At 40.3% G+C, this 27246-nt stretch overlaps 1 protein-coding gene across 1 annotated transcript in view; it reads left to right on the top strand.

Annotated features, from left to right (window-relative positions):
• LOC126475041 (juvenile hormone esterase-like) overlaps positions 1-26889 on the top strand; it is a 120587-nt gene extending 93698 nt beyond the window's left edge. Inside the window, exons 8-10 of the mRNA XM_050102588.1 lie at positions 9244-9373; positions 25027-25159; positions 26559-26889. Coding sequence (XP_049958545.1) covers positions 9244-9373; positions 25027-25159; positions 26559-26727 — 432 coding nt within the window. The 3' untranslated portion in view covers positions 26728-26889. The remainder of the gene's footprint in view (positions 1-9243; positions 9374-25026; positions 25160-26558) is intronic.
• Positions 26890-27246: the final 357 nt, after the last annotated feature.

The following is a 27246-nucleotide window of genomic DNA, read 5'->3' as shown; positions in this document are numbered from 1 at the left end:
TCCATATTCTTTTAAAGAAAGTATATCATAAAATTATTTAATGGATCGGTAGACAGAAAATATTTACATTACTACAGATATTAAATTTTATTTTAACCAATGCTGCAGCATAGCTAGAAACTAGATATTAAACAATATATATATATATATATATATATATATATATATATATATATATATATATATATATATATACATAAAGCAAAGCATGAAACATCATTCACCAACCATATAGCATTTCATAAGGCAGTAAAAAAATCTCTCAACTAGAAAGACAGTAGACATAATCAGGGGTATAGATGTAAAATATTTCTCATCATTTCATTAGGCATTTCAGTAAATATCAGAAAGTATGAGCTCCAAACTGTAATCATATGTTTTCAAGTATAAGCATGTCATATTTGCGATGCTTTCTACAAAGAAATGTCAATAGCGAGGTTAATGGCCTCTTTTTTCTAGACCGGTCCCTCTGAAAGGCACACACCTATGGTTTTTTTCCAGGCAAGTGTCGGTCAGCTCGTCACCCACAGCACATTACGTCAAGGTCACCTACCTTCCTTACCGAAATACTGACGACAGTAGTTTCCACTAAAGTCTCATATAAGATAAAAATTTCAGTGGTTGAAAATTTACGTTAGAAGTGTGTAGAAACGAAATGTCATATATAAGAGTGTCCAAAAAGTTTTGTCAGCATTGTGGTACTCACATTCACATATGTACAAACATTTCATAACTTTTAAAGTACGATTCTTGGTTTCCAACATCCTTTTTCACAAACCATAGTCCCTAACCCCTACTCATTATTGATATACATATAAACAGATAACCACATTTCTCATATAGCATAGTCGTATTGATCATAAACATATCTCAACATCATAATACACATCATTGTCGTAATTATGTCATCACAGCACATCAATCACATCTCAAAATCGTCACAGCTTATTTCAATAATTTCAAAACCTAAAAAAATCCTCTGCTCGTTTTAATTGTGTCATCTACCTCAAACGTACTTCAAAGATCATGATCCAATACAAAATACATCATTCAAAGCTCTCATAGTATCTCGATGGTTCCGAAATGGAAGAACACTTCACAAAGTACAGAAAAATACAATTTTGTAAGTGTGAATTAACTGATGTAAAAAATATGTTTGTCTCTCTTAAATTAATTCTGTGTTAGAGAAATATGGTACTGATGTGTAAAACTGAATAAGCAAATACCATATTAGCCAGGGCTCCGAGCGCTAGCCACACACATGGTACACAAAGTAAATGTTTACCCCTTGAGGGTTAATGTAATTATACTTTCAGGTGTCACAGATTACAGCAACCGAATGAAATGTCTCACCGAAAACCTTCTTTGTATCTTTGTAATTCAAGAATCTTTCTAAGAATTTTCCAAGTACAAAAATTAATCACTCAAATGCGTTTCCTGTAGCGCTAAACTGTGCGTCTTGCTGTAAGATAATTTCTGGCATCACTTTACGGTAAAAATATGCCAAGTGTCGTAATTATCGTCGTCTGTATGCCAAGTTCTGTAGAAGTCATTGTACTTACCTCATCATAAACAAAAGTGAAATGCTATGCATATAGATATCGTAGTTACTACGCTCATTGCTGTGATCAAGAAAGTACTCTACTGTAACGTAGTTTTGTGCTACAGGAAAGGCTGTTTTTTGTAGCTATACCACAAAAGTTACTACTAAAACATGTTTTACTTTCCAGAAGATTACAGAAAAACTGCGCAGATATAAAACGGGTACAGCGCAAAAGCAATAATATCAATTGTGTCACTCATTAATAGCATCATGATATAATCGTGTAGCTGTCAAACAAACCAAATACTAAGTCATCTGTAATCTCTCAGAAAGTACTTTCAATAAAGAATGTCTTTTGAAGTAAACCAAAATGTTGCATTAAAGTCTCATTAGCAGTATATGATCTAAGTATGTAAGCCTTATAGTGGTTACATAATCGTGCAACTAACAAGCAAGAAGGTACACACATTAACACTGTGTTGTCTGTTCACTATAACAATGCAGTCGTAATTACTGACTAAATAAGTTCCCTAGGTTCTTGAATGGATAGTTGACTTCAATACATTGTTGCATGTTAACAGTTTCTAAGTGTGACAAAGCGTACTAGTAATGTGAAGTGAAAAATTTTATGGCAAAGACTAAGTTAAAAAGCAGATTATCTCTCAATAATCGGCTTTGCATGTGAATTGTGGTGTAACCCTTTACTCATTCCAGTACGCAGAGTTTCAGCTTCAACCCAATTATTATGTGGCATACGTTAGTAAAGATTACTGGAATGTTTCTCAAGATAAGCTTATGTTACTTTTCTAAAGCCCAGCCGGCGCATGTGGCCGCCTGCGGTGAGAGTTATTGACTGTTACCTCTTTGTTGTCGCGCATCGTTACTGAGTTTTGCAGATCTAATTTCTACAATTTCAACTTGTCGAGGGGGCCCTGCCCTGTTTGAATCACGCCAATTTGGTTAAATTTTGGTCTGTTGTTAAGATTATATCGTCTGTCGTCATGTTGGTATTTTCTTTAATTTCTTTCTTGTCGGTCACGTGGTGGAGAATGTCTCCCTGAATCATAACTGCATAGTGGGCTGTAGTGTCTGAAGTTATTCTGTCTCCCTTGATAATAATTGTTCTAGATCCCATATTGTCTGTTTCTATGATTGTCTCTATCATAGTCATTTCTGTGGAGAGGTGATCCCTGTAACAATTGTTACTCTGCCAACGGTTGTCATACGGGTGGAGTCTGTTTTGGTCACGATATGCGTTATAATAGTAGTATTGTCGTGTCTGGTTATTGTTTCTGTCGTCACGGAATTGTGACGGAGGTGTCCTATAATGATTGTTTTCCTGTTCTCGAATCCTGCGACTGTCTGTGTCAATTTCTAATTCTTGTTAAAGGTCCCGAAAACCTACGATGTCGTCTTTGCAACGTCCTGCCAAAATAATATGTCTTAAATGTTCCGGCAACTTGATTAAGCAAATGCGGATGAGTTCTGAGGAGCTGTATGTTTTTGACAGGTACTGATTCTTGTGCAACATGTCTTCAAAATGTTTGATAAGACTGGAGAATCCTGATTGTTCAAAGTGTTTCATCATTATGATGCTATGTTTTACTCGGTCTTGAGTAGCTTGAGACCAATATGCTGAGAGGAAGGCATGATAAAATTCTCCTTCAGTGTGACAATCGCGAATGACCAAACGCATTCTTACAGCAGGTTCATTTCCCAAATAGCCACGCATACATTCCAATCTGTGCTCTAATGACCAGTTGGGAGGAAAACAATGAGAGAATTGATGAAGCCACGCCTGTGGATGAATGTCGTTGCCGGAATTCTTAAATGTTTTGAATTTACGTGTAATAACGAACAGCTTATAGTCAAAATCATCATGACGGTGAGTCGCTTATCGGTCATTGTTATGTTGTGTCGGCGGATCCATCTCAAAATGTGGTGCACCTTGTCAATTTCTTCCACATTTTCCAAAATGTCGTGTGTTGTTGCTTTGTGACTTTTCCTTATTTCTGAATCCCTCTTCCCGAGTCGGAGCGCCAGTCTCCTCTGAAATATGTAATTATTGCATTACGTGTGTCAACTGATCTTGTACTTCCCGCATTTCTCTTTTGTACCGTGTATTGATTTGATTCTGACTTTGTTTAAATTTCTGAATTTGTTCAAACTCTTCTGTGTCAGTGAAAGCTGCCAGTCTTGTGTCATTCAGATCATCATCTACCTTTGCAGATAAGTTAGTGAACTGATCCGAAAGTTCGGCTACTTTCTCTGATAATGAACTGATTTCCTCCGTGTACTTTTCTGAACGAAGTTTTAGAGTATCTACTGTGTCCTTTAAGTTTTCCTGAGTTTTTGCAAGTTGCGTAACCGAATCGGTAAATGCAGCTGAGTCAGTTTTAGCCCGCAAGGTGATTTTCAGGAACAATAGTTTGCAGTTCTTTTATAGCTGCTTCGTGATTCTGTAATGCATTTTCATGCCGCGAAAAAATAGGTTGAAAATGCTCACAAATTTAGGTTCTTACGTCATTACAAACTTTCTGACATTTAAATTCGATGTTAAGTAACTCAGCAGTTAAATCTTCGCGTGTTTGTTCAAGCTTTGTGTCTAACTTTTGTAGCTGTTGCTGTGTTTGTCTTTGATTTGTTCCATTTATTGCTGTGATTGTTTTTGATTATATTCCATTTGTTGCTTTGACGGTTTTGATTTTGTTCCATTGCGACTAACTTTTGAAGCTGTTGTCCTATTTGTTGTATTAATTGTAATAACAATGCACTTGTGTCTAAAGCCGGCCGCGGTGGTCTCGCGGTTCTAGGCGCTCAGTCCGGAACCGCGAGACTGCTACGGTCGCAGGTTCGAATCCTGCCTCGGGCATGGGTGTGTGTGATGTCCTTAGGTTAGTTAGGTTAAAGTAGTTCTAAGTTCTAGGGGACTGATAACCACAAATGTTAAGTCCCATAGTGCTCAGAGCCATTTTTTGTGTGTCTAAAACGTGTTCCTCTGTACTTTTCAGCACTGCATTTGCACCCTCAAACATTCGCATTTCGAAAAACAGAAAATGTGTCTTGACTTGATTGAGAAATGGGTAATGACGCAAAACCTGAATCTACAGTATTTGCAATATTGTTTCCTGTCATTTCGGATTCCTGGGGCGAGCTGTTGCCGACCGATCGATCGACAATACTACCCTGTTCACTAGCTGTTTCACTGTCTAAACCATTATTTATTGCCTGGTCCAATTCCCTATGCATCATTACAAATTACTAATCCGAATATTTGTTATTCCATTACACAGTGGCGCTAACACACTACTCTGGTCTTCACTGACATTTCTCAGTTAACTTTGCAGCCTAGTATTACGGTTTCCACACGCCATAATTGTCAAAATATGTCACACGACAACACAGAAAAGCACAATTTGAAGAGCAAAATAAGAAAACACATTAAAGCAGCAATTAAAATAATATCCAATTAATTGCAAGCGCGTATGCGAAATACTTGGTGCAATCTACATGCAGGTCACAAATGTTTTACTGTACAACAATGAAAAAATACAACTAGTAATAAACAATAACTACACTAATTACACAAACTACAAGAAAAAATCAGAAGATACCAGTGAGGTATCCTCGGTTAAGGGTCGACATGTGAAACTTCCTCTTTGTATGTGAAGAATGACAGTGCTGGAAAAACTCTTACGTTATTTGATTTTCAAACGGCTGAGCAAAACTGTACTCAGACAGTTCTCTCTTTACTTATTCTGATCAACACAAAACTGACACACAACATTTTTAGGGCTACGCAGTCTGACTTTCAATAATCCCTACAAAAGAATGGCCCTGACAAACAATAACCTATACCTTTCATGAATAACTTACCTCACAAAAAATCTTCCTTACTCCAACTACTGCAATACAGCGAGCGCCAATACTGCCAGCTAAATTATATATATATATATATATATATATACATATATATATATATATATATATATATATATACACAGGATGAGTGACCTAACGTTACCGCTGGATATATTTCGTAAACCACACTGACGAACCGATTCCACAGACCGACCGTGAGGGGAGGGGCTACTGTAATTATTTAATACAAACCATACAAAAATGCACTGAAGTATGTTTTTTAACACAAACCTAGGTTTTTTTAAATGGAACCACGTTAGTTTTGTTAGCACATCTGAACATATAAACAAATACGTAATCAGTGCCGTTTGTTGCATTGTACAATATCTCCGGATGTAATTAACATTTTACAACGCAACAAACGACACTGGTTACGTATTTGTTTATGTGTTCAGATGTGCTAACAAAACTAACGGGGTTCCATTTAAAAAAACGTAGTTTGTGTTAAAAAACATACTTCCGTGCATTTTTTTATGGTTTGTGTTAACCAATTACACTAGCCCCTCTCCTCACATTCGGTCTGTGGAATCGATTCGTCAGTATTTGATGTGGTTTACGAAACATATCCAGCGGTAATGTTAGGTGACTCACCCAGTATATATAAATATATCCAGTCTTACAAATTTCCTTTTCCTGACTGAAACACGTCCAGAGTGTCCGCATGTAGTAACCTCTCAAAACTCTGGCATCTCTCTCCCCATATCCATCACGGCTCACATCCAACTGCCCAGCGCTATACACTGTTCACATCCAATTGCCCAACGCTACACTAGCGAATATTCCAACAATGAGTCCAACCAGCCACAGACTGCACACAGCGCAGTCAGCGATTTTCATACAGAGCACTACGTGGCGTTACAAACATAAAAACCTAAACAGCCTACTTACAACCCTTCTTGAAGACCATGGTATTGATTATTTGTTAGTTAATTTCTTGGACATCCTCTCGAAGGTTTTCGACATTTCATTAGAAATTGTGGAAATCAGAAGAAACGGGAGATAAGTAGGATTATTCGGCTAATTGTAGTTTAGACTATGACTGTTGCGCTTATAAAAGTCCAGAACAATAACGGACTACCTGCCAAACCGAAAGAAGACGCGTGCAGTAATAGGTTTCAGTGACAAAGTAAAGGAAATAGATTTTTTAGTTAAGCAGAGGGGGGAGACAAAGTTTAAACGTTTAAACGTTCGCATAAATCTGAACACGAATTGTATAAATGGAAGAAATATTTACACGAAGTAAGAAATATCCACCGAAATGAAACTCGTAAAAATACGAAAAAAACCTTTTTGATAGATTTAGATCTGCTCATAAGGACCAGTGCACTGTTAACGAAGGCGATATAAGGGACTGGGCGCTCTGAATTACAAATGAGATGACCATTATTGATTTCTAGGTTACTTCGACCCTGTTAAACTGATTCAGGAAAATATACGGAAAGGCGTAGCAAAATTACGAATTTTACCTGACATAAACATGTAGATATGTCATTAATAGGTATTGTCATAGAAAAATTCGTAGCTGTTTTGGAAACGAAGCTGCTTCCTTTCCAATAAAATGCTGTGTATAAAGCCAGTCAGTCGGTCAGTCATCTTTCGTGCAAGAATTGCGTACAGACCGCATTTTGCCATCACTTGCGTGATCTACGAATGGTAAGACACATTCATATACAACAATGTCAGTGATAGGTGTCAGTGGATTACTGTTTCGAAATTTTACATCTGCCTCCAGCAACATCGAGGCAAATTAGGACAAAAATGAAAAAAAAAAGAAAAAGACTGTGTACTTGCAAACAGCTTGTAACGTACGAAGCAAAATCTGGAAAAAAACGGAAGAATAAGGTCACATCCGAAACATTTTCTTACCATTTGCAGAAAATAATTTATTGCTTTTGTTGGACTCTTGAAACGGACATAACATCACATATGTCTTCAGGAGGACTACGAAATGTTTCATCCTCCAACCAAAGTAATTTTTTGACATTATACAGCATTTTTCAGAAAATTGTCAGACGATATAACTTCCTGTAGCTCTTTGTCATTTCAGGTTTATCAGTGGAGCAGTTCTGTTAAGATTCAGTCACTTCTTCATTTTTGCATCACCGCATCTGTCGAATTTGATCAAATATGTCTCCTACGCAGCACAATCTGTAGAACAACGGCCTTGAAGATTTCTTACTCCATACCAATTCTGTATAAATAAATATAGTAGTTACTGTGAAGTGCCTAAATGCATTAGTATTTTGTCAGGGTTGCCTCGTGTACCGAAAAGTTTGTTTTTTCATCCAACAGATCATTCACTTTCTTGTGAAGATTACAGAAAATAATCAAGGAAGTGTCTCATTGATAGTAAAATAAACACTCTTTCTTATCCGAAATTTTATTCAGAGATAATTTTACTTTAATTACGCAAATAGAAAAATAATGCTGATTGTTAATAACACGCAAAAGTGGTCCAAATTATTGGTAAGTAAAGTCAGGGTCGAGACAGGAACTGGGCACAATGAAAAAGGATAAACCGCAATGGATTTCAGACGGTGAAGTAAACACATCATTGGAATTAATGTATTGTGCATAAACGACAATTTATGCTACCATTAACCACATCCGGCACAGATATACGTTTCCACAATCTGAATAGGAAAGTAATATAAAAAACAGTTAAAAAACAGAAACAGAATAGTAACAGAAACAAAATAATTGAAATGGTAATCTGAGGGAGGATTCTTTAGAAAGAATCTGAGTTTGGTGTCATTGCTTTTTACACCACAGGGAATATTTCAACGGACATACTTCCAGAGACCGAATCACGGTAGATGAGCTAAATCAGACTACACTATAGTTCAACATCTTCTTCTCCGAACATCTTGAGAGTTTTCAGATATGAAGGAGAGTAAAGAAAGGTTACAAAATTAGTGCATGACAAATTCTGTTCCGAAATAGTAAAGCACCAGTGACGGAATTCAAATTTTGAATATTAATGAAGGAAAGAATTGATAAAATCTCTCTGACTGATATTTAGAAGAGCCTTTGATAGTGAAAACTATAATTTTTTGCGCTGCAGTGACGTATGAGAATACAATACATGAAGAGATCTTAAACACAAGGTCTACAAAATTTAACTATAAGTAATAAATGTAAAAAGGAAACTTTCGCATAACATAGGAAAAAGGAAGCAGTTGTGTGTAGTAATCTCATTTAGGGTATAACAGACAAGAATCCAAGGGCGTACACACAGAATTTTGACATTATAAAGTGTACTCATGTCATTGATTTATAATTAAAGATGTTTTGGAAGCAGTATGTTTAGATTAATACGACGATGAAACGAGAAAAAAGGGAAAAGGGAAATCTAGCACTGAAGAAACACGTATTGACTGAGTGAAAACGTAATGTTGGGAATAATTATTGAAATCAGTTGGTGATTAAATGTTTAACCGGGACACTTGCCAAGAGGTGGAGGCTGTTAGTGACACATTTGGTTACCCATTTATATTCGGACAGAGTGAACACAAGATCGTTACTTATGAAGTGTTGCAGGAAGCTGTTACAGAACAAATCAAATTGATAAATTGAGCCAAAAGAATAAAACTGCACAGTTTCAAAGTAAAAGGACCATACTTGATAAAAGAAGCTTTTTCTTACTCCGTTGGTTCATATAAATGTTGGTATAGCCACCTTTGAAACTAGTATGATATGTCACACCTCGATGCATACATTATGCGACTACAGCAGCATGAATCACAATCAAAAGATAAATAATATTTTTTTTCTTATAGTTCAGAAATGACATGCTGTTTTTCGAGCAAACGGACGCGCTGGTGAGAAAAGTGACCGAGCTAACTGACACACCAGTGTTCTATTACGAATTCGACTATCGCGGGGAGATCGTCGGATCTACACACTGGGGTGAGTACAAAGAAATTAAGGAACCTAACATAAACATGTCTCTTTGCTGTTAAATATTTCATGTTGCCAGAATAAACCAGTGTAACTGAAATAATGTTTGCTAAAACTTAGAGCAGTCACACAAATTTTTCAATGCCGTCGAAAACCTAATCGCAGTTTTCTTACATAGTGTAAAGGCGCCGCCGGCCGGAGTGGCTGTGCGGTTCTAGGCGCTACAGTCTGGAACCGAGCGACCGCTACTGTCGCAGGTTCGAATCCTGCCTCGGATGTGTGTGCTATCCTTAGGTTAGTTAGGTTTAATTTTCTAAGTTCTATGCGACTGATGACCTCAGAAGTTAAGTCGCATAGTGCTCAGAGCCATTTGATTGCCGCGGTGGCAGTCAACACCGACAACAGTACCAGCCAGGATGGCTACTACTGTGCCACAATGGTTTCTGCAGGATCTGTGGGTAGTGGTTTTTCACTATCGCAGTGAGGGCACAGTGAGAAACGCTCACTTAGTAACAACATTATTTAGTAAGCGCAGCTTCCGTACAGTTGATAGATATTGGCATCCAGCACCCGGGGGCATGCCGCCTCATCGTAAAACGACTGATAGTGGACGTGGCCTTGTTGGTGCTGAACAACTGTTTGTTTTGCAGCAGTGTGGTGAGGCAGCTAAGTGGCGTACACTGCAGGCGTAGTGCGCGGTAGCCAGGGCCATACAGATGATCCACCTTTGAAACCGGCCAGACTCCCAGGAGATGACACTCAAGGTGAGGCATCCTGTCACTGGTATCAGTTGCAGATCCAGAGTCTAGCTGGCGGCTCGAAGACCAGCGGTTTTTGCACATCTGATGACACTTTTCAGTGAGACTTTAGCGGCTTCGCCAAACATGGACAGAGGACTGTTTTGGAGATTGTCGCAGCGATGGTGGAATTCGGAAGTCCAAAAACAATTGCTGCTAATGGCTCAGCGGGTCGACATGTCTACTCGGCGTGCAGTGACAATAGTCTCCTCCCCACCACGTAGATGTCAGCTGAAATGGAGCATTGTGCCACGGCGGGAAGTAACCCGCTGCGGCAGACTGCTCTGTTGCAAAGTGCTACTCCAGTACTACCTCAGCACCCAGCTCTAGCACAGTCGTTTTTCCCTTGCTGTATTTGTGAGTGGAACAGGGGAGGGCATGACTAGTAGTGGTACACGGTACCCTCCGCCACGCACCGTACGGTGGCTTGCGCAGAATCTATGTAGATGTACAGGGTGATTATAATTAACGTTAAACTTTCAAAACGCTGTAGAAATAACACTACTGGTCAGAATGAAGTCAGATTGCAACGGAATATTATCGGAGAAAGAGGAGAACGTATGGCAGCAGAAAAAGTAGTGTGAAAATTGATCAATAGATGGAGCCGAATGTGTCAGAATACCTAAATAAAAACACCTGCCATGTGCACAACCCAGTGAAGTTCGTATAAACACGCCGAGTACACGGATTTTCATCCTTTTGCGTCTGCGAAGTTCTCTATGACTGTCTCAATGCAGGATCGCGTTTTGCTTGTAAAGCTGTATTACAAGAATGATGACCGTGCACACGTCGCTCAGCAGAAGTTCCGAACACTGAAGGGTTTGAATAAAAGTATTGGGCCGATGACTGCCCTGGGTCTGGAGGTAATGATTCGGACATTCGAGAAGATGGGTTCTTTTGGCGTTCAACCTGGTAGAGGGACGAAGCGAATTGATTCGGCGTTGTGGAAGCGGTGGCCACAGCAATGCAGGGAGAGACGAATGGTGGTGTGCAAATGTATAGTGCACAGACAACTGCCCGAACATTGGACATAATTAATTGTTCTCAAAAGATCAAATGTGTATTAAATTTACAGAAGATTTTCTGTCCAGTTTATGTAAGTTGAAACTTGATGAGAACTGATTACTGAAAAATCGTTATTGATCCTTAAAAAGTCAGACAAATTCTCGATTCAAGCTTTCGCACGTGGATACACAAGTGCACTGGAAAACCACATAAAATGTAACCACTTCAGTGCAGCACAAGCATGCAACATTCGCACAAAAATTCCTGCAAACTGCAGCTGTGTATTGGCCGTCTCAAATCATTCGAAGACAATGCAGGTGAGTACAAAGTCTGGCCCTGATTGGTTCAAATGGCTCTGAGCACTATGGGACTTAACATCTGAGGTCATCAGTCCCCTTGAACTTAGAACTACTTAAACCTAACTAACCTAAGGACATCACACACATCCATGCCTGAGGCAGGATTCGAACCTGCGACCGTAGCGGTCGCGCGGTTCCAGACTGAAGCGCCTAGAACCGCTCGGCCACACCCTAGTTGGAAATGAATGGAAATGAGCGTTTGACGTCATTGGCCGGGAGGCCCCTTGCGGGGCAGGTCCGGCCGCCTTGGTACAGGTCTTATTACATCCGACACCACATTGAAGGACCCGCGTCCCGGATGGGTATGAGATGATAATGAAGACAGCACAACACCCAGCCCCTAAGCGGAAAAACTCCCCGACCCAGCCGTGAATCGAACCCGGCCCGTAGGACGGCAATCCGTCACGGTGACCACTCAGCTATCGTGGCGGACTTTCCCGGATTATAACAGAATAACCGTCTGACATAACAAATTACATTTGATGCGGTTACATACGTTAGTGTTACTAGCTTTTGTGACCAATAGATGGCGCTAGTGCTCCACAACACCGACTTGGTCTGTTATGTCACGTTAGTTGCTGGCGAAATGGCGTTGAAGCAGGAGAAAGCGCAATGTGTGCTTTGGTTTCACGAAACGAAATCGCCGATCAGTGTTTAGCGTAAATTTCGGGCTTCTTATGGACGCAGACCTCCTGACGTGGAATCAATAAAGCGATGGTATGAAAAGTTAACAAAACAGGAAGCGTTAAAGATCGTCCTCGAAGTGGCAGGCCTCGTGTGAGTGATGCAACTGTTGATCGTGTTCGGCAGTCGTGTCAACGGAGTCCGTCTCAATTAATTCGTCAAGCATCACGTGAACTTCAAATACCGCAAGCAAGTGTAGTGAAGATTCTTTATGAAAGGTTTAGGTTGTATGCTTACGAAGTGCAGGCCTTGCAACCGAATGATTTGCTAAAGCGTGCTGAATTTGCAACTGAGATTCTCAACAGGATTGATGGCGGTAATGATTACTTAAATCGCATATGCTTTACCGATGAATCCACCTTTGATCCAGTGGAATGGTAAATAGGCATAATGTCCGTGTACGGGGTTCAGAGTCTCTATTTGCTACTGTACATTTACAGCGAGACAGCGGAAAAGTGAATGTTTGTTACAACCTCATGCATAACTAGGTTTTTGGACCGTTTTTCTTCACGGAAAAATCCAATACCGCTTTTACTTAGACGTTTTGCCACAGTTCATTGCCCCACAGTTAGAACAATATCAACCATGGATACTTTTCCAGCAAGATGGAGCATCCCGCCCCCCCCCCCCCCCCCCCCGCCATCCCTCCCACCGGGCTTTGGTAGTGCATGATTTCCTTGATGAAACGTTTCCGGAACGGTGGATTGGAAGGAACGGTCTAACACCTTGGCAGCCCCGGTCTCCAAACATTACGCCCCTGGACTTTTTTCTGGGGCTATATCAAGGACAGAGTCTTCGTCACACCAGTGTTCTATTACGAATTCGACTATCGCGGCGAGATCGTCGGATCTACACACTGGGGTGTCGATGAACTGAAGGCTAGGATACAAGCTGCTGTGGGTACTGTGACAGAGCACATGTTACGGAACACCTGGCGGGAACTGGAATACCGCTTCGACATTCTCCGAGCTACCAAGAGAGCACATGTTGTGGTTTACTAACGTTAGTGGTCTTTAAAAATACTAGTAACACTAACCTATAAAACGGCATCAAGTGCAAATTATTATGTCAAACGGTTATTCTATAGTAAATTGTTATAATCAGGACAAGACTTTGTCTCACCCTGTATATCTGAACTTTTACTACGCCAGTGCTGTGTAAACAGCGCCTCCAGCTGCGAATGTCGTATGGAAGGAAGAAATAGTAAGTGATTTGCCCCAGACCACAAGGGCCATGCGAACTCCAATCCAAACGCTTGGCAACCTGATTGGCTGACAAGGCTCGGTCTTCGAAGTATTGCTTGTAGGTATACTGCTTAACCGAAGACGAGACTGCATTAGCGGACGAAACCATGGGCAGTGTAGTCTTTGTATCACGCATGCGATTTACAACTCTACGAGTAGCACTTTGTTTGAAACGTATGCCTTTCAGGTTACATTGTTAACACCAACTCATTCTCATGGTCTCATTAGTGTAATGTTTGGAAAAAACACTGTGCCGCTCCGTGACTGTCACCATATACCTCAACAATCCCCCCCAGCAACAATAAACATGGCGAAGGTGGGCTGGCTTGCGTGCCTCATCGATACAGATAACAACCACAACAGACAAATATTTGCCGATGTTTTATTTGTAAAGTCCCATCTCGATTGCATAAAATGTAAAACTCATGAGTGCCGTACCGGTTTAGGCCATTGCTATATTCATATCTGTCAGTAATAGAAAAACAGTCTTGTAACAATCTAAGTATAATTGGCTGAAGTAATTTCTGCAACAAGTCTAGTGATACATTAGAAAAATTAAAAAAATACTAGCAGCTCGGTGTGCGGTCGTGTGCGCCGTCTATCAAAGGAAGGAGTTCTTCCGCTAACTCCACCACAGGAATGCGAAAACTTCTTACAGAGAAGCCACAAGGCCGCGTCTCTGTGATTCCATTCCGAACGTGTCATCGGTTATCGAGATTTTAATCAACAGACATTTTCCTGTTAATTATCTCAGACTTATGGTAATGTTTAACTCTTTTGTTATGTTGAAAGGCTTGGATTTATAGACGTGATGGGTACTTAAAAATTTTTGGCTGTGACTCTTATATAATGATGTATTATTTACTTTCCGGGCTAGGATCTTCCTATTATTATTCACTACAGGTTTTATGTGGAGTTTGAGTATGCGTTTTATTTCCATATATAGCATGTCAGTTCATGTTTTATTGTCAGATGCTTTTCTTTCGTCATAAGAAATGATTTTAGTTAATGACTAGGCATATAGTCGTTTAACTATGAAATTTAAAATTCTAGTTATTCATATACCCTATGATTAGCGCCTTCTACTGGTCTCAGTTTTCTATATTAATACAGAACGCAACGAGGCCATTACTAGTACTAATTATGCATCTAGATATATAGATTGATCTGATACTTGCATCAGAATATTTTGATGGTATGTATGGCTGCTAATGATTCTAGAATTTTTTCCTTTTTCTTATTTATCGCTGGGATTTCGTAGAAATTGCCTCAGTTCATTCATTTTAGGTTGTTATAGACGGCTTTTCTGTTTGTGATGGCTCTGAAGATGACAATGGCCGAAACCGGTACTTGTGAATTATACAGTTTATGTGACCAAGACGGACCTTTACAAATAAGATGCCGTACCATGGTCGTGGATTCGCTCACAGACTTCATGTCTTCAGTTGGTATGTATAAAGACAGATAGGACCGAAGAGGTACGCAGATTTGTCGGTAGTGGCAGAGGCAACAAACTGTATGATTGACTGATAGGGCAATTAGCCAACATGGCCCTTTCGTGAGAACGACTGAAAGCGAGGGAAAACTACAATCGTTATTTCTTCCCGAGAGCATGCAACACTACTGTACACCTTAATAATGATGTCATCCTCATGAGTAAAATACTCCGTGGGTAAAATAGTCTCCCTAGACGGATCACCGGTCTGGGAATAGTATTTAGTCATCAGGAAAAACAAAACTTGCAATCTGTGGTTCACAGTGGAATGCGTAATCCCTTGTTCGGACGGATAAACTAGAGAATAGGAAAAGGGAAATGAATAGGGTAAAGGTATATTGAGTACTAGTGAAGGTGACAGGAATATTATGACATCTGTCCGGTCAGTACGTAGTTATAAATACTATATCATATATGGGTAATACGGGAGTAAATCCCAAACAAAAAAGGAACGCGGCTAAACACTAAGAAAACCATGCTGAAAGCATTATCGTAACCATGATAGTCACTAAACCAACACCTGTCGCAGAACTAAAAGTCTACACGCCAACTCTCTCCGTAGACGGCGAAGACACTGAAAGAATACAGAGGGGCTCAAAAGTGTGTAAACTGTTTAATAGCCTATAACTTCGACACTGATTGACGGAAACATCTCATTTTCGGTGAAAGTGCAGCTTTAAGTACAAATTATCGAAATTAGTATAGGAGTGCCATAAAAGAAGAACAGCCCAATAAAACCCCGGTAATATAACTCACACAACCCATTTCCTCCAGGTTGAGTCATAATTTTCTCCACGTTTACGTGCAGATTTGAGGCTACCAAGTATACAGAATTGTGCAGGTTTATTGTGCCATAGAGGTTAAATTGCGCCTTATCAGAATACGCAAACATCTCCGCAAATATTTCCTTGATGCACACCTTACCATTAAACCACTCGCAATGCTCCTTTCTACGACCTGGGTCGGCCTCCTTAATTGCGCGTGGCAGACTTGACATGCAACACTTAAACTCCTCAGATTTCAGAATGAGTTGATCACTTGATTGGCTCACCATGGTTTCATGTCTGTCTCACAGACTTTTGTGGTGAGAGAGAGAATTGTTGTTAACACAGCACAGCAGCTCGCTGCACTTAATGCTGCCGTGGAAGGTCGTCTATATCGTTGGTTCTGTAGATCATTAGCACAGCTTCCGACTGCGTCACGAATGCGGGAGGTTGTTAGGTTGTTTGAAACTTATTTCGCCACAGGCGTCGATCATCATCAATTTTTTGATATATAATGTGTCACTACAAAACTGTCTTCCTTTCATTGAATGTCAGGCTTGTACCATTCATGGTTACTGAAAATAAAAGGAAATAGTGTTACGTGGCGACATCACGTAACAAAACAAAACAGGCAACTACAAAGTAAGAAAACAAGAAAACGCCAATGCGGCGACTGCCGAAACAATACCTACTGCACTATCATAAGCGAGACGTTTCCATCAGTTGATGTAGCAAGTTATGAACAGTTAAATGGTGAATACATTTTTCGAACACTCTGAATATGAAATAAGAGAAAGTATTTAAAAATTTGAGACGTGATTTAATTGGTAGGAGAACATGGGCTACGGGAAACAAATAAAAACTGCGTCATTTAATCATTTCTGACATCTGGTTCAAGAATAATGAAAGAAGATTGTACAATTGCAAGACATCGGAGACACAGAAAGATTATATGTAACGGTAAGGATAGACCACTAAACTAGACAGGAGAACATTGGATGATGTCTATGGGAGTGTTAATGAAGATAAGATGGGAGATACTATAATGCGAGAAGAATTTGAAACACTACTCAGTGACCTGTCGAAACAAGTCCCTGGAGTAAACAAAATTCCGTCAGGATTATTGAGGTACTTTAGACGTGTACGATAAATGAGACAAGTGAAATCTCCACTGGCTTAAAGAAGAATCTAATAATCTGAATTTCATAGCAGTCAGGGGCTGAACGGTATACATATTACCAAGCTACAAGTTTGATAAATGATGGCTGCAATGTACTAACACGATTTCTGTACAGAACAATAAAAAAACAGATAGAAGTCAGTCTCGGGGACTGTCAGTCAGGATTCCGCAAAAATGTAGAAATTTGGAAGTCATTACCGCCCCACGACGTATCTTGGAAGACTGAAGATGGGAAAACCAACGTACATATCATTTGCAGATTTGCAGGGAGCTTTGGATTATGTCTGAGGGTACCGAGCATACTCACAGGGAACAAAAGGTTATTTACAACTTGTACACGAACAAGACTGCAGTTATAAAAATCTAACGGAGTGAAACGGAAGCTGTAGTTGACAAGGTAATAAGTCAGAGTTGTTGCCTATACCTGAAGTTAATGTACCTGAACGTTAATGAAGCAGTTAAGGAAACCAAGCTGAAATTTGAAAGGAATTCTAGGGAAAGAGAGAAAGTTGGTGAAGCTCTCTGACGACATTGCGTTTTTGTCCGACACTGACAATGTTGAGTGTTTATGGAAAAAGTTCAAGGCAATCGTAAAACGTGTTTTAGACAGGTACGTGCCGAGTAAAACTGCGAAGGACGGGAAAAACCCACCGTGGTTCAACAACAAAGTTAGGAAACTACTGCGAAAGCAGCCAAAACCTCTCAGACAAACAGAAACTAAACGATGTCAAAGTTAGCGTAAGGAGGGCTATGCGTGAAGCGTTCAGTAAATTCGAAAGTAAAATTCTATGTACCGACTTGACAGAAAATCCTAGGAAGTTCTGGTCTTACGTTAAATCAGTAAGTGGATCGAGACAGCATATCCAGACACTCTTGGATGATGATGGCATTGAAACAGAGGATGACACGCGTAAAGGTGAAATACTAAACACCTTTTTCGAATGCTGCTTCACAGAGGACTGCAGTTTCTTCTCTAAACACTCGCTCGAGCGAAAAGATGGCTGACATCGAAATAAGTGTCCAAGGAATGGAAAGCAACTGAAATCACTCAGCAAATTCCACTGGACCTGACGGGATACCAATTCGATTCCACAGAGTACGCGAAAGAACTTGTCCCCCTGCTAACAGTCGTGTACCGCAAGTCTCTAGAGGAACGGAAGGTTCCAAATGATTGGAAAAGAGCACAGGTAGTCCCAGTTTTCAAGAAGGGCCGTCGAGCAGATACGCGAAGCTATACGCCTATATCTCTGACATCGATCTGTTGTAGGATTTTGGATCATGTTTTTTGCTCGCGTATCATGTCATTTCTGAAAACCCAGAATCTACTCTGTAGGAATCAACATGGATTCCGGAAACAGCGATCGTGTGAGACCCAACTCGCTTTATTTGTTCATGAGGCCCAGAAATAATTAGATACAGGCTCCCAGGTACATGCCATTTTCCTTGACTTCCGGAAGGCGTTCGATACAGTTCCGCATTGTCGCCTGATAAACAAAGTAAGAGCCTACGGAATATCAGACCAGCTGTGTGGCTGGGTTGAAGAGTTTTTAGCAAACAGAACACAGCATGTTGTTCTCAATGGAGAGACGTATACAGACGTTAAAGTAACCTCTGGCGTGCCACAGGGGAGTGTTATGAGACCATTGCTTTTCACAATATGTATAAATGACCTAGTGGATAGTGTCGGAAGTTCCATGCGGCTTTTCGCGGATGATGCTGTAGTATACAAAGAAGTTGCAGCATTAGAAAATTGCAGCGAAAGGCAGGAATATCTGCAGCGGATAGGCACTTGGTGCAGGGAGTGGCAACTGACCCTTAACATAGACAAATGTAATGTTTTGCGAATGCATAGAAAGGAGGATCCTTTATTATATGATAGCGGAACAAATACTGGTAGCAGTTATTTCTGTAAAATATCTGGGAGTATGCGTACGAAACGATTTGAAGTGAAATGATCATATGAAATTAACTGTTGGTAAGGCGGGTGCCAGGTTGAGATTAATTGGGAGAGTCCTTAGAAAATGTAGTCCAACAACAAAGGAGGTGGCTTACAAAACACTCGTTCGACCTATACTTGAGTATTGCTCATCAGTGTGGGATCTGTACCAGGTCGGGTTGACAGAGGAGATAGAGAAAATCCAAAGAAAAGCCGCGCGTTTCGTCACAGGGTTATTTAGTAAGCGTGATAGCGTTACGGGGAAGTTTAGCAAACTCAAGTGGCAGACCCTGCAAGAGAGGCGCTTTGCATCGCGGTGTAGCTTGCTGTCCAGGTTTCGAGAGGGTGCTTTTCTGGATGAGGCATCGAATATATTGCTTCCCCCTACTTTAAACTCCCGAGGAGATCACGAATGTAAAGTTAGAGAGATTCGAGCGCGCACGGAGGCTTTCCGGCAGTCGTTCTTCCCGCGAACCATACGCGACTGGAACAGGAAAGGGAAGTAATGACAGTGGCACGTAAAGTGCCCTCCGCCACACACCGTGGGGTGGCTTACGGAGTATAAATGTAGATGTAGATGTAGATGTCTTAGAGCTGGCAACTTGGAATAGCAGTTGAACGGAATGAATAGTTTATTGAAAAGATGAATATCAACAAATGTAAGGCAAGGGTAATGGAATGGAATCGAATTAAATCAGGAGAATTTGACATAGTTGTGAAGGACATAAGACTATGGAATAGATGACAGTCCATCAGTATTACTGAGGTCCTTTCGAGTGACAGCCATGAGAAAACACTATCCTACCTTGTATGGAAGATATATGAGATAGGAAAATACCCTCAGACTCCAAGAGGGATATAATGATTCCTATTCCAAGGAAGGAATCTGATGAAAGACGTGAATATTAACGAACTCTCAGTGCACCAGTCATATTTATAAGGTACTTAACAGTACGAAAAACTGGAGAAAGTGATCTCCCGAGCGGTTCCGGGCGCTTCAGACTGGAACCACGCGACCGCTACGGTCGCAGGTTCGAATGCTGCCACGGGCATGGATGTGTGTGATGTCCTTAGGTTAGTTAGGTTTAAGTAGTTCTAAGTTCTAGGGGACTGATGACATGAGATGTTAAGTCCCATAGTGCTCAGAGCCATTTGAACCATTTGAACCAAAGTGATCTCGGGGAATATTAGCTTAGATGTGGGAAAGCTATGCCACTCGCGAGCCAATACTGAGTCTGCGACGTATCTAAGAAGATGCGTTGAATTAACGCCAACTGGCGTTTATAACATTGATAGATTTAGAGGCTGTGGAAACTGTGAATACTGCTGTTCCATCAGCTGATGTCGGTGTTGTTCTCGCCCTTTGTACTGCTGTTGTTTCAATGTCACTTACTGTAGGTGCTGTTCCTGTTGTTCAAAGTTTTATTCTTGTTCTCAGTCTCTGCTTAACACTTTGTTTTTCACGTTTGCCGTTCTTGTTTTCTCGTAATTACTTTTGTAAATAAGTAGATAGTTTAAATTGGATTAGATATGTTTTGCTCCATAGATCTATAAAAGAGCCTCTCAAAAATTTATAACCTATCATAAAACCAAAACAAGTCATGACATATGTACAAACAAGGCCCACACTAAGTACTAATGTTCCTTCTAGAGAGCCTAAGTGCAATGGTACTCACAGAGGGTGAATTACTCAAGACATTTATTGAAAACACGCAGCTGTAAAGGGCACAAATAAACTAAGTACTGAGTGTCTGATGCACTGATAGGGATGGCTTCAGACGCAGCCACTCAAGTGAACTGCATCGAAAGCCATGCAGGTGCTACCGTGAACAGCAAACAAAATAAGACTCAGAAGATTGTCCAAAACTGAAGTCCGTAACCCACGTCATTCATGTTTGCGTCGTCTGTCGTGATTCTGACGAACTGGCAGCAGCCTCAAGTGCGTGGCTTTAATTTTGCCTTTTGTCATTGCTATCGATACACAATAATATAACATCTCTCGTGACAACTTCACAGCAGCTTTGTAGGCTCTATATAGTATTTATTATTATATATCCATGGTGAATGTCCTCATCAAAGGGAATGTGTAAGGGCTTTAGATAACAAATATTATTTTGAAATGATTATTAATATGAGAATACAAGACTGAATTAATAGTAAACACTTTACAGTACAGTAAGATGGTAATTTTTTGAGGGGTCGAAGAAATCCATAAACGTTTATAATAACAACATGTAAGTTTACGAAGATCTTCTGTGTCATTCAGCAGCTTTTTCCTAGACCACTTTGGTATCTCCACAAAATAATGCAGTTAAGCTGGAAGACAAATTCAGTCTAGTTTGCTTCCTATATTTCAGAAAGCTCAGTTATATGGGGAAATGCTTCCTGCAGCTATGTAATGAACAGAATGGTTCTTATCTCTTTCTTAGATATATTACGAATTTTATGTAGTACGCATCACCTGAATAGAAGTTATCAAACTGTGGTCGCCCACAATGACACACAACACTTAGTGAAGTATGTAATGACATACACGACGTGTCAAATCAACTATGACTCACATACACTGCTGATGCAGTCTGGTAAAAATTGATTTAAAAAACTTGCTGCCAATGTATATAAAACAGGTATTTCCTAATACACGAGAGCAGAGGTCCAAGATCAGAGTCAACTTGCGGAACATTCTTCTGGGTGCGTTGCCCGATCATTTTAGCAGGAAAAAATTATTTTGGAGATTTGTTCCGTAGGAGCGGTGAAATACCTTCCCAATATTCAACATGCTGTTTGATATCCAGCCTTCAGACGCCCTCGTGAAAGAAACGGCTCGAAACGACGATGGTTAACTGGACATACATATCTAGGTGTAATGGGACTAGCTCAGTTTAATGTTTATTTGTCGACTAGTTTTGATGAATGCAACATTAGTCAAATCTCTGTCAATGGTTGTCCGTCTTCGACACTTTTGCTCTGTAGCGTAACACATGCCAGCCAGTGAGCCTTAACCTCTAGCATTTTGATTTTGCTTTTTCTTTGCTTTTTCCCTCTCTTTTGGTTACGTGTCTTTTCTGGTGGCTGGGGCATTGTCGTGTCAACAATGCTCATAGTATCAAGCACTCGAAATTAGTAGATAGTAGTTTTGTGCCGGCTGAGTTAATATGTAGGGAGACCCTGTCGGTTATCGACACTGAAACTGAAAAGTGGGAAGCAGCTAGCGCTATACGGTATTACACTATTTAGTCGAATAGAAGCAGGATAGCGGAGGGTACATGTTTTAACCACATTACGCTCATTATCGGCAGATTGTACACCTCCATGGACAACGCAAATTGGGCCGAGAGCTGAGTGTAGACGTCTGAGGAGAAGACACACTCCTGTATATTATTACTGTACTCAACATGATGTTTGAAATCTACAGGACAAAATAATGCAACAGTATGTGCTACAACTGGTACTAAATTTCAGTCCAATGGATAGGAATACCTGACGAGGTTGACTTGGTGAAGGAATGCCTACATCGTGAAGACGTCACACCTTCAAGAATCGCCAGCTTCGCAATACAAAACTGATGAAAACTGCACGGTAACCTCTATACCGAAGAAATACTGCCCTAAACACTACACCACGGCCTGGACGCCACGTGTCAAGTATTCTGAACCATTAGGGCCAGCCAAGCTGTACATATCGATGCCACTTGAAAGCTACATTCTGTATGAACGGTGAAATTACACAATATATCATTAACTCAGTTACCCGTTATACCGTCTAGTTATATCACTGCGTCACGTATTATATTGCTCCCAATGCATCTGTTGGTGGATATATTATCGCTAAGACTCGCGTATTTCACAGATCTCTATTAACTTCCAGGCGTTTTTCGCTGAATTAATAACCCTTACGAGGAGTCCAGGATTACACATTGGTCACACAGAGCAATAAAACAACGATTAGTAAATGTCAAACCAAGTGCACCTTCCTTATGTTTTTCGTAAACACTCTCAGACTATTAATTGGCCCTGAAAGGGAAGAAATGTGTGCTGTCCTTGTTTAAAACAGGGCCGGCTATGGCGAGCCAGACTTCACGTGTGCAGCGTGCGCTGGCTGCGTGCAGGCTAAGGCCCGTCCTGTCACCTGACTTTGCTCGGGTCCAGTCGGAAGTACCCAGAATAGCGCGACAGTTTATTTAGCACTGAAGTGCGGCTTTTTGCGTTCGACACAACTCTCTGAGTTCGGCAGAATCCTGGTGTCAGCGCTATTTACCATTCGCTACTTGTTCTTGGAATGAAGGACGTTCATAGGTCCAGCTGCCGTTTGTGCAAAAAGAGGCAATGTTCTATCGTGACAGTCGTTTAAAATAGATGGGAATGACAAAAGAGAGGGATGACAATTCTTAACTGGCATAAGCGACAGGTACTGTTTATTCGCAACGAAGCGGTATATAGTACCAAGCAGAAAGAAAAAAACTTTTAGGTGTCACGAAAGAAAAAAAAATACAACGATCGACAAACGGCATTTATTATTCTGTACATTAACAAATATTTTGCGCTAAATTTGCAGGCAGGAAGCACTTGAAGAAACTGGTAGTAAAATAGCAAAATTTCTGAAGTCGCACCTATTATTCCATTTTCAGTTGCAACAGTTTTCAGTGGAAGTGAGCGAAGACTATAGAGACTTCACATACCAATGCAAAATAAATAAATAAATAAAAACCGAATGATCCTGTGGCATTGATGGCCGGGGTACCCCATCAGGAGAACTTCGGCCGCCGGGTTGCAAGTCTTATTTCAGGTGATGTCCCATTGGCCACTTTGCTCATTGCTGGTGATGAAACATGATAGCACAACATCCAGTCCACGAGTGGAGGGACGCTTCAACCCGGCCGGGAATTGAACTCGGGCCCGGTGCACGGGAAGCTAACTCGTTACCACTCAGCTAAGTATGCGGACACATTACTGAAAAGTCCGTTGATCAAGTCAAGGAGCGTGTCTGAAACGATTCTTCGATTTAAATCACGCTATTTATGAATTTATGACGGAAAAAGGACTCCAGGAATGAAAATTAGAACATGAGGAGTGGACTGTAGATTTCACACTATAAATGGATTCGGCTGCATACTGTCCACAGTTAGACACTGCAAGGTAACTTCTTTCTGATTTGATCAGGATGCATTTAAAAAGAAAATCACATTGTAGACGGGACACATTCTGAGGAAGACAGTCCACTTCCATGAGCTCACTGCCGTTAAAAAACGCGCGAGGTCTGAAGACTTCATTGTGGCCTCGCAAGAAAAGAAAGCGATACTTTTGTAATGGTTTCCAGCATTCTATTAGTCTTACATTTGTTCTCAAGCTGTTATTGAAACCGTTTGCCGTTTCAGTTGAGAGGGGCGCTGTGCATGTACAGACGTAACTGATTCACCTGCAAGGCAACTCCAGTTTTAATCACAAATCATTTTCGTTAAAACTGTCCAGTAAGTCTACAGTGCTTTTCTTGGGTAGATTTTCCAGGACTCCATAATGAGGTTGCAAAAGTGCTACAATATTTCGATCGCCATATTTGTGTGAAAGACCTCTCTTCGATTATGAACTAAATAATTCACGATCACATGGCAACTTTTCAGTAAAACTTTGTGAAATTGTCTGGGTCTGCACCAGATAAAAATTATATTATGTCTTCAGCGCGCCAGAAATAAGTAATTAATTCTGAAAACTTATTTTGTTTGTGATCTACGTTTTTGAGAAATGTGAAATATAAAACCAAGTCGTATGTAGTACGACTGTACTGCCATTTATGTGAGGCGAGATTCCTGTTTTCCCCTCTTCCCCCTTTCTCGCGCTCAGATAGTGCGGTGTGGTGATGGGAGAAATGTTAGGGAGGCTGGACGCTTTGGCAGTCGGGCCCGGGCATCACACCTGAGCTGAAATTTTGGCCACCCCTGGTTTGAAAGATACAACAATGACAAAAGTAACTATTCTGTATGAATTGCCGTACTAATGGCAGCGAGTAAAGACACTTGTATTTACCGAATTACAATTACGCAAGATTATATCAGGGACGGAAGTATGGCAAAATAACTTCACTTCTTTATTAAAATATCTAAAGTTATAAACCACCCAGAAACATATCAACAATTTTCCACATGTGTTTATTAGGGCATTAACAATACACAATTGACTGTTTTAACATAATCTCCTCTTTCAGGGACGAATCACGCTGGTGATATATTTGTGCTCTTTGTGAGAGATGATACTGTATATAACCTGGATCCAGAGTCAGAAGAAGATCAAGTGCGCAGGAATATGGTTCGGTACTGGACCAACTTCGCTAAGTATCGGTATGTACAGACACTGTAAGATCTTTCCCTTCGTAATCAGGATAAAACAATTATTTTTCGAATTTTGGTTTCACTGTTTGTTGCTGGTTGAGCATTCTGCATCAGATCATTAAATATGATTCCGGCTGTTCACTAAAAATTGCAATAACTACAGCTTGTCTTAAACGCTTTCTTAAAACTATTTGAAATTTTTTTATAACTGTCTAAATCGAGCACATTATAAATCATTCAAAATGCGATGCGATAACTGGGGTACGAGTATGTCCGTATGTGTTAACACTTCCAATAAAAACTGAATAAACCAGGTAGGTAAAATCATGTAGTTCTAAACCGTGCTTAATCAAATTGCTGCACAGAGATATATGAGAGATGGAGCTATATCAGCGGTGCACGGTTTTCAGTACGCTATATGCTGATATATATTTTACCATGAGTGATGGCTATGTCATCATCTGAAATAAGGCATCATATTTCAATGTTTTACAAAGCACTTGATGTAGATAGTAATAAAAAAAACCATTATTATAATTTTAAGGTACCTATATTTCTTCGCCTTCTCTTTTCCTAGCAGTGTTACATGCAGTGTGTAAACAGTAACGTTTTACAACCAATTTCCGAATTAACCCGTCAGTGAGCTTCTCTGCTTCGAAGTACGTGAATGGTCTGCGTATCGGAATCACAAACGAACTTAGCAGACGATTGAAACGGTTAACAGTTACCATAAGATTGTCGTTTAACGAACGTAGCGGAATTTGTGTGATTATGCGACAGTTAAGAAGCCAATAAATACGGTGATACTACAGCTGTGCCACGTTCTCATTACATGCATCACTATTTCGTTCGTCGCGGTCAACATGTTGCTGCGCATTATTTCCTACTGCATTTGTTCTAACAAAAAGTACAGCGTTACTCTTATGAACAATGCACATGTTATTCTCATCTGCGTGTGTGTAGGTATTATTTGTTTCGGTATTTTTTTTTACAAATATGTTGTTAGCATACACTGCAAGTGTGCATTAACTTTTTCGTTCTATTTACTGCCTCCATCTAAATGTAGATGCAGAATCACTAATCAACTTTCTCGATCAATGTCAGAAACTTAAAACAGCGTAGACTTTAAAACCAGAGAAGAACTACTAACGGTTCTAGGCTCTTCAGAACGGAACCGCGCTGCTCCTACGGTCGCAGGTTCGAATCGTGCCTCGGGCATGGATTTGTGTGATTCCCTTAGGTTGGTTAGGTTTAAGTAGTTCTAAGTCTAAGGGGACTGATGACCTCAGATGTTAAGTCCCACAGTGCTTAGAGCCATTTGTACCATTTTGTTTAAACAGCTGATTTTTCTGCTGTGCTTAACACCTCCCTAAGGTTCAGCTGATTCACGTCACCCTCTTGTTCGCAGAAATCCAACCCCAGAGGCGGATCCTGTGATCTGGGAGCCGTACGACAATGTGACTCGTAGCTATATTCTGATGCAGTCCAACTTCTCCCTCGCTCACAACAAAGACGCAGAGCGGATGGACTTCTGGCATCAGAACATTCCGCTGCAACCTTACGCTGAAGACTCTTAGAAAAATATGGGGAGATTCATCGACATAATGCTTCCTGAGACGTCAGACGGAATGTCTACTCCTAACTAGATTATAATGTGTTCAAAAATTAATTATTATCATTAATTAGTATCATGTGATTGCCTACTATGATGTTACCAATATGTAAAAATGACTAGTACTCCAATAAAGAAGAAGTATTTATTGTTCCATGTAGATTAAATCAGTATGAAGAAACCTCTGTCATAACATTCAGTAAAATCATCTTTACGATGCAGCCAAAGCTTAACGGCTGTTCAGGATTCTGCTACAGCTTTTATTAACATGAATACCGATCATTAAATGTTTTTTGACTATCATCAAATCATTTTCCTTAAACACAATAATATAGCTTTGTGAATAATGAACTGCCAAAAAACACGACTACAATGCATTTTTTCTTAATTGGTGGCAGACCCAACGACATCAATTAACGTCATCGTCAGTTTAGAGAACGCCAGTAAAACTTTAAGGTCATTATTCAAAACGAGTAGAACAGAA

Source organism: Schistocerca serialis, chromosome 4 (genome assembly GCF_023864345.2).
Source record: "Schistocerca serialis cubense isolate TAMUIC-IGC-003099 chromosome 4, iqSchSeri2.2, whole genome shotgun sequence".
Classification (NCBI taxonomy): domain Eukaryota; kingdom Metazoa; phylum Arthropoda; class Insecta; order Orthoptera; family Acrididae; genus Schistocerca; species Schistocerca serialis.
Note: the sequence above shows the minus strand (reverse complement) of the source record. Positions and strands in the feature narration are given on the sequence as shown.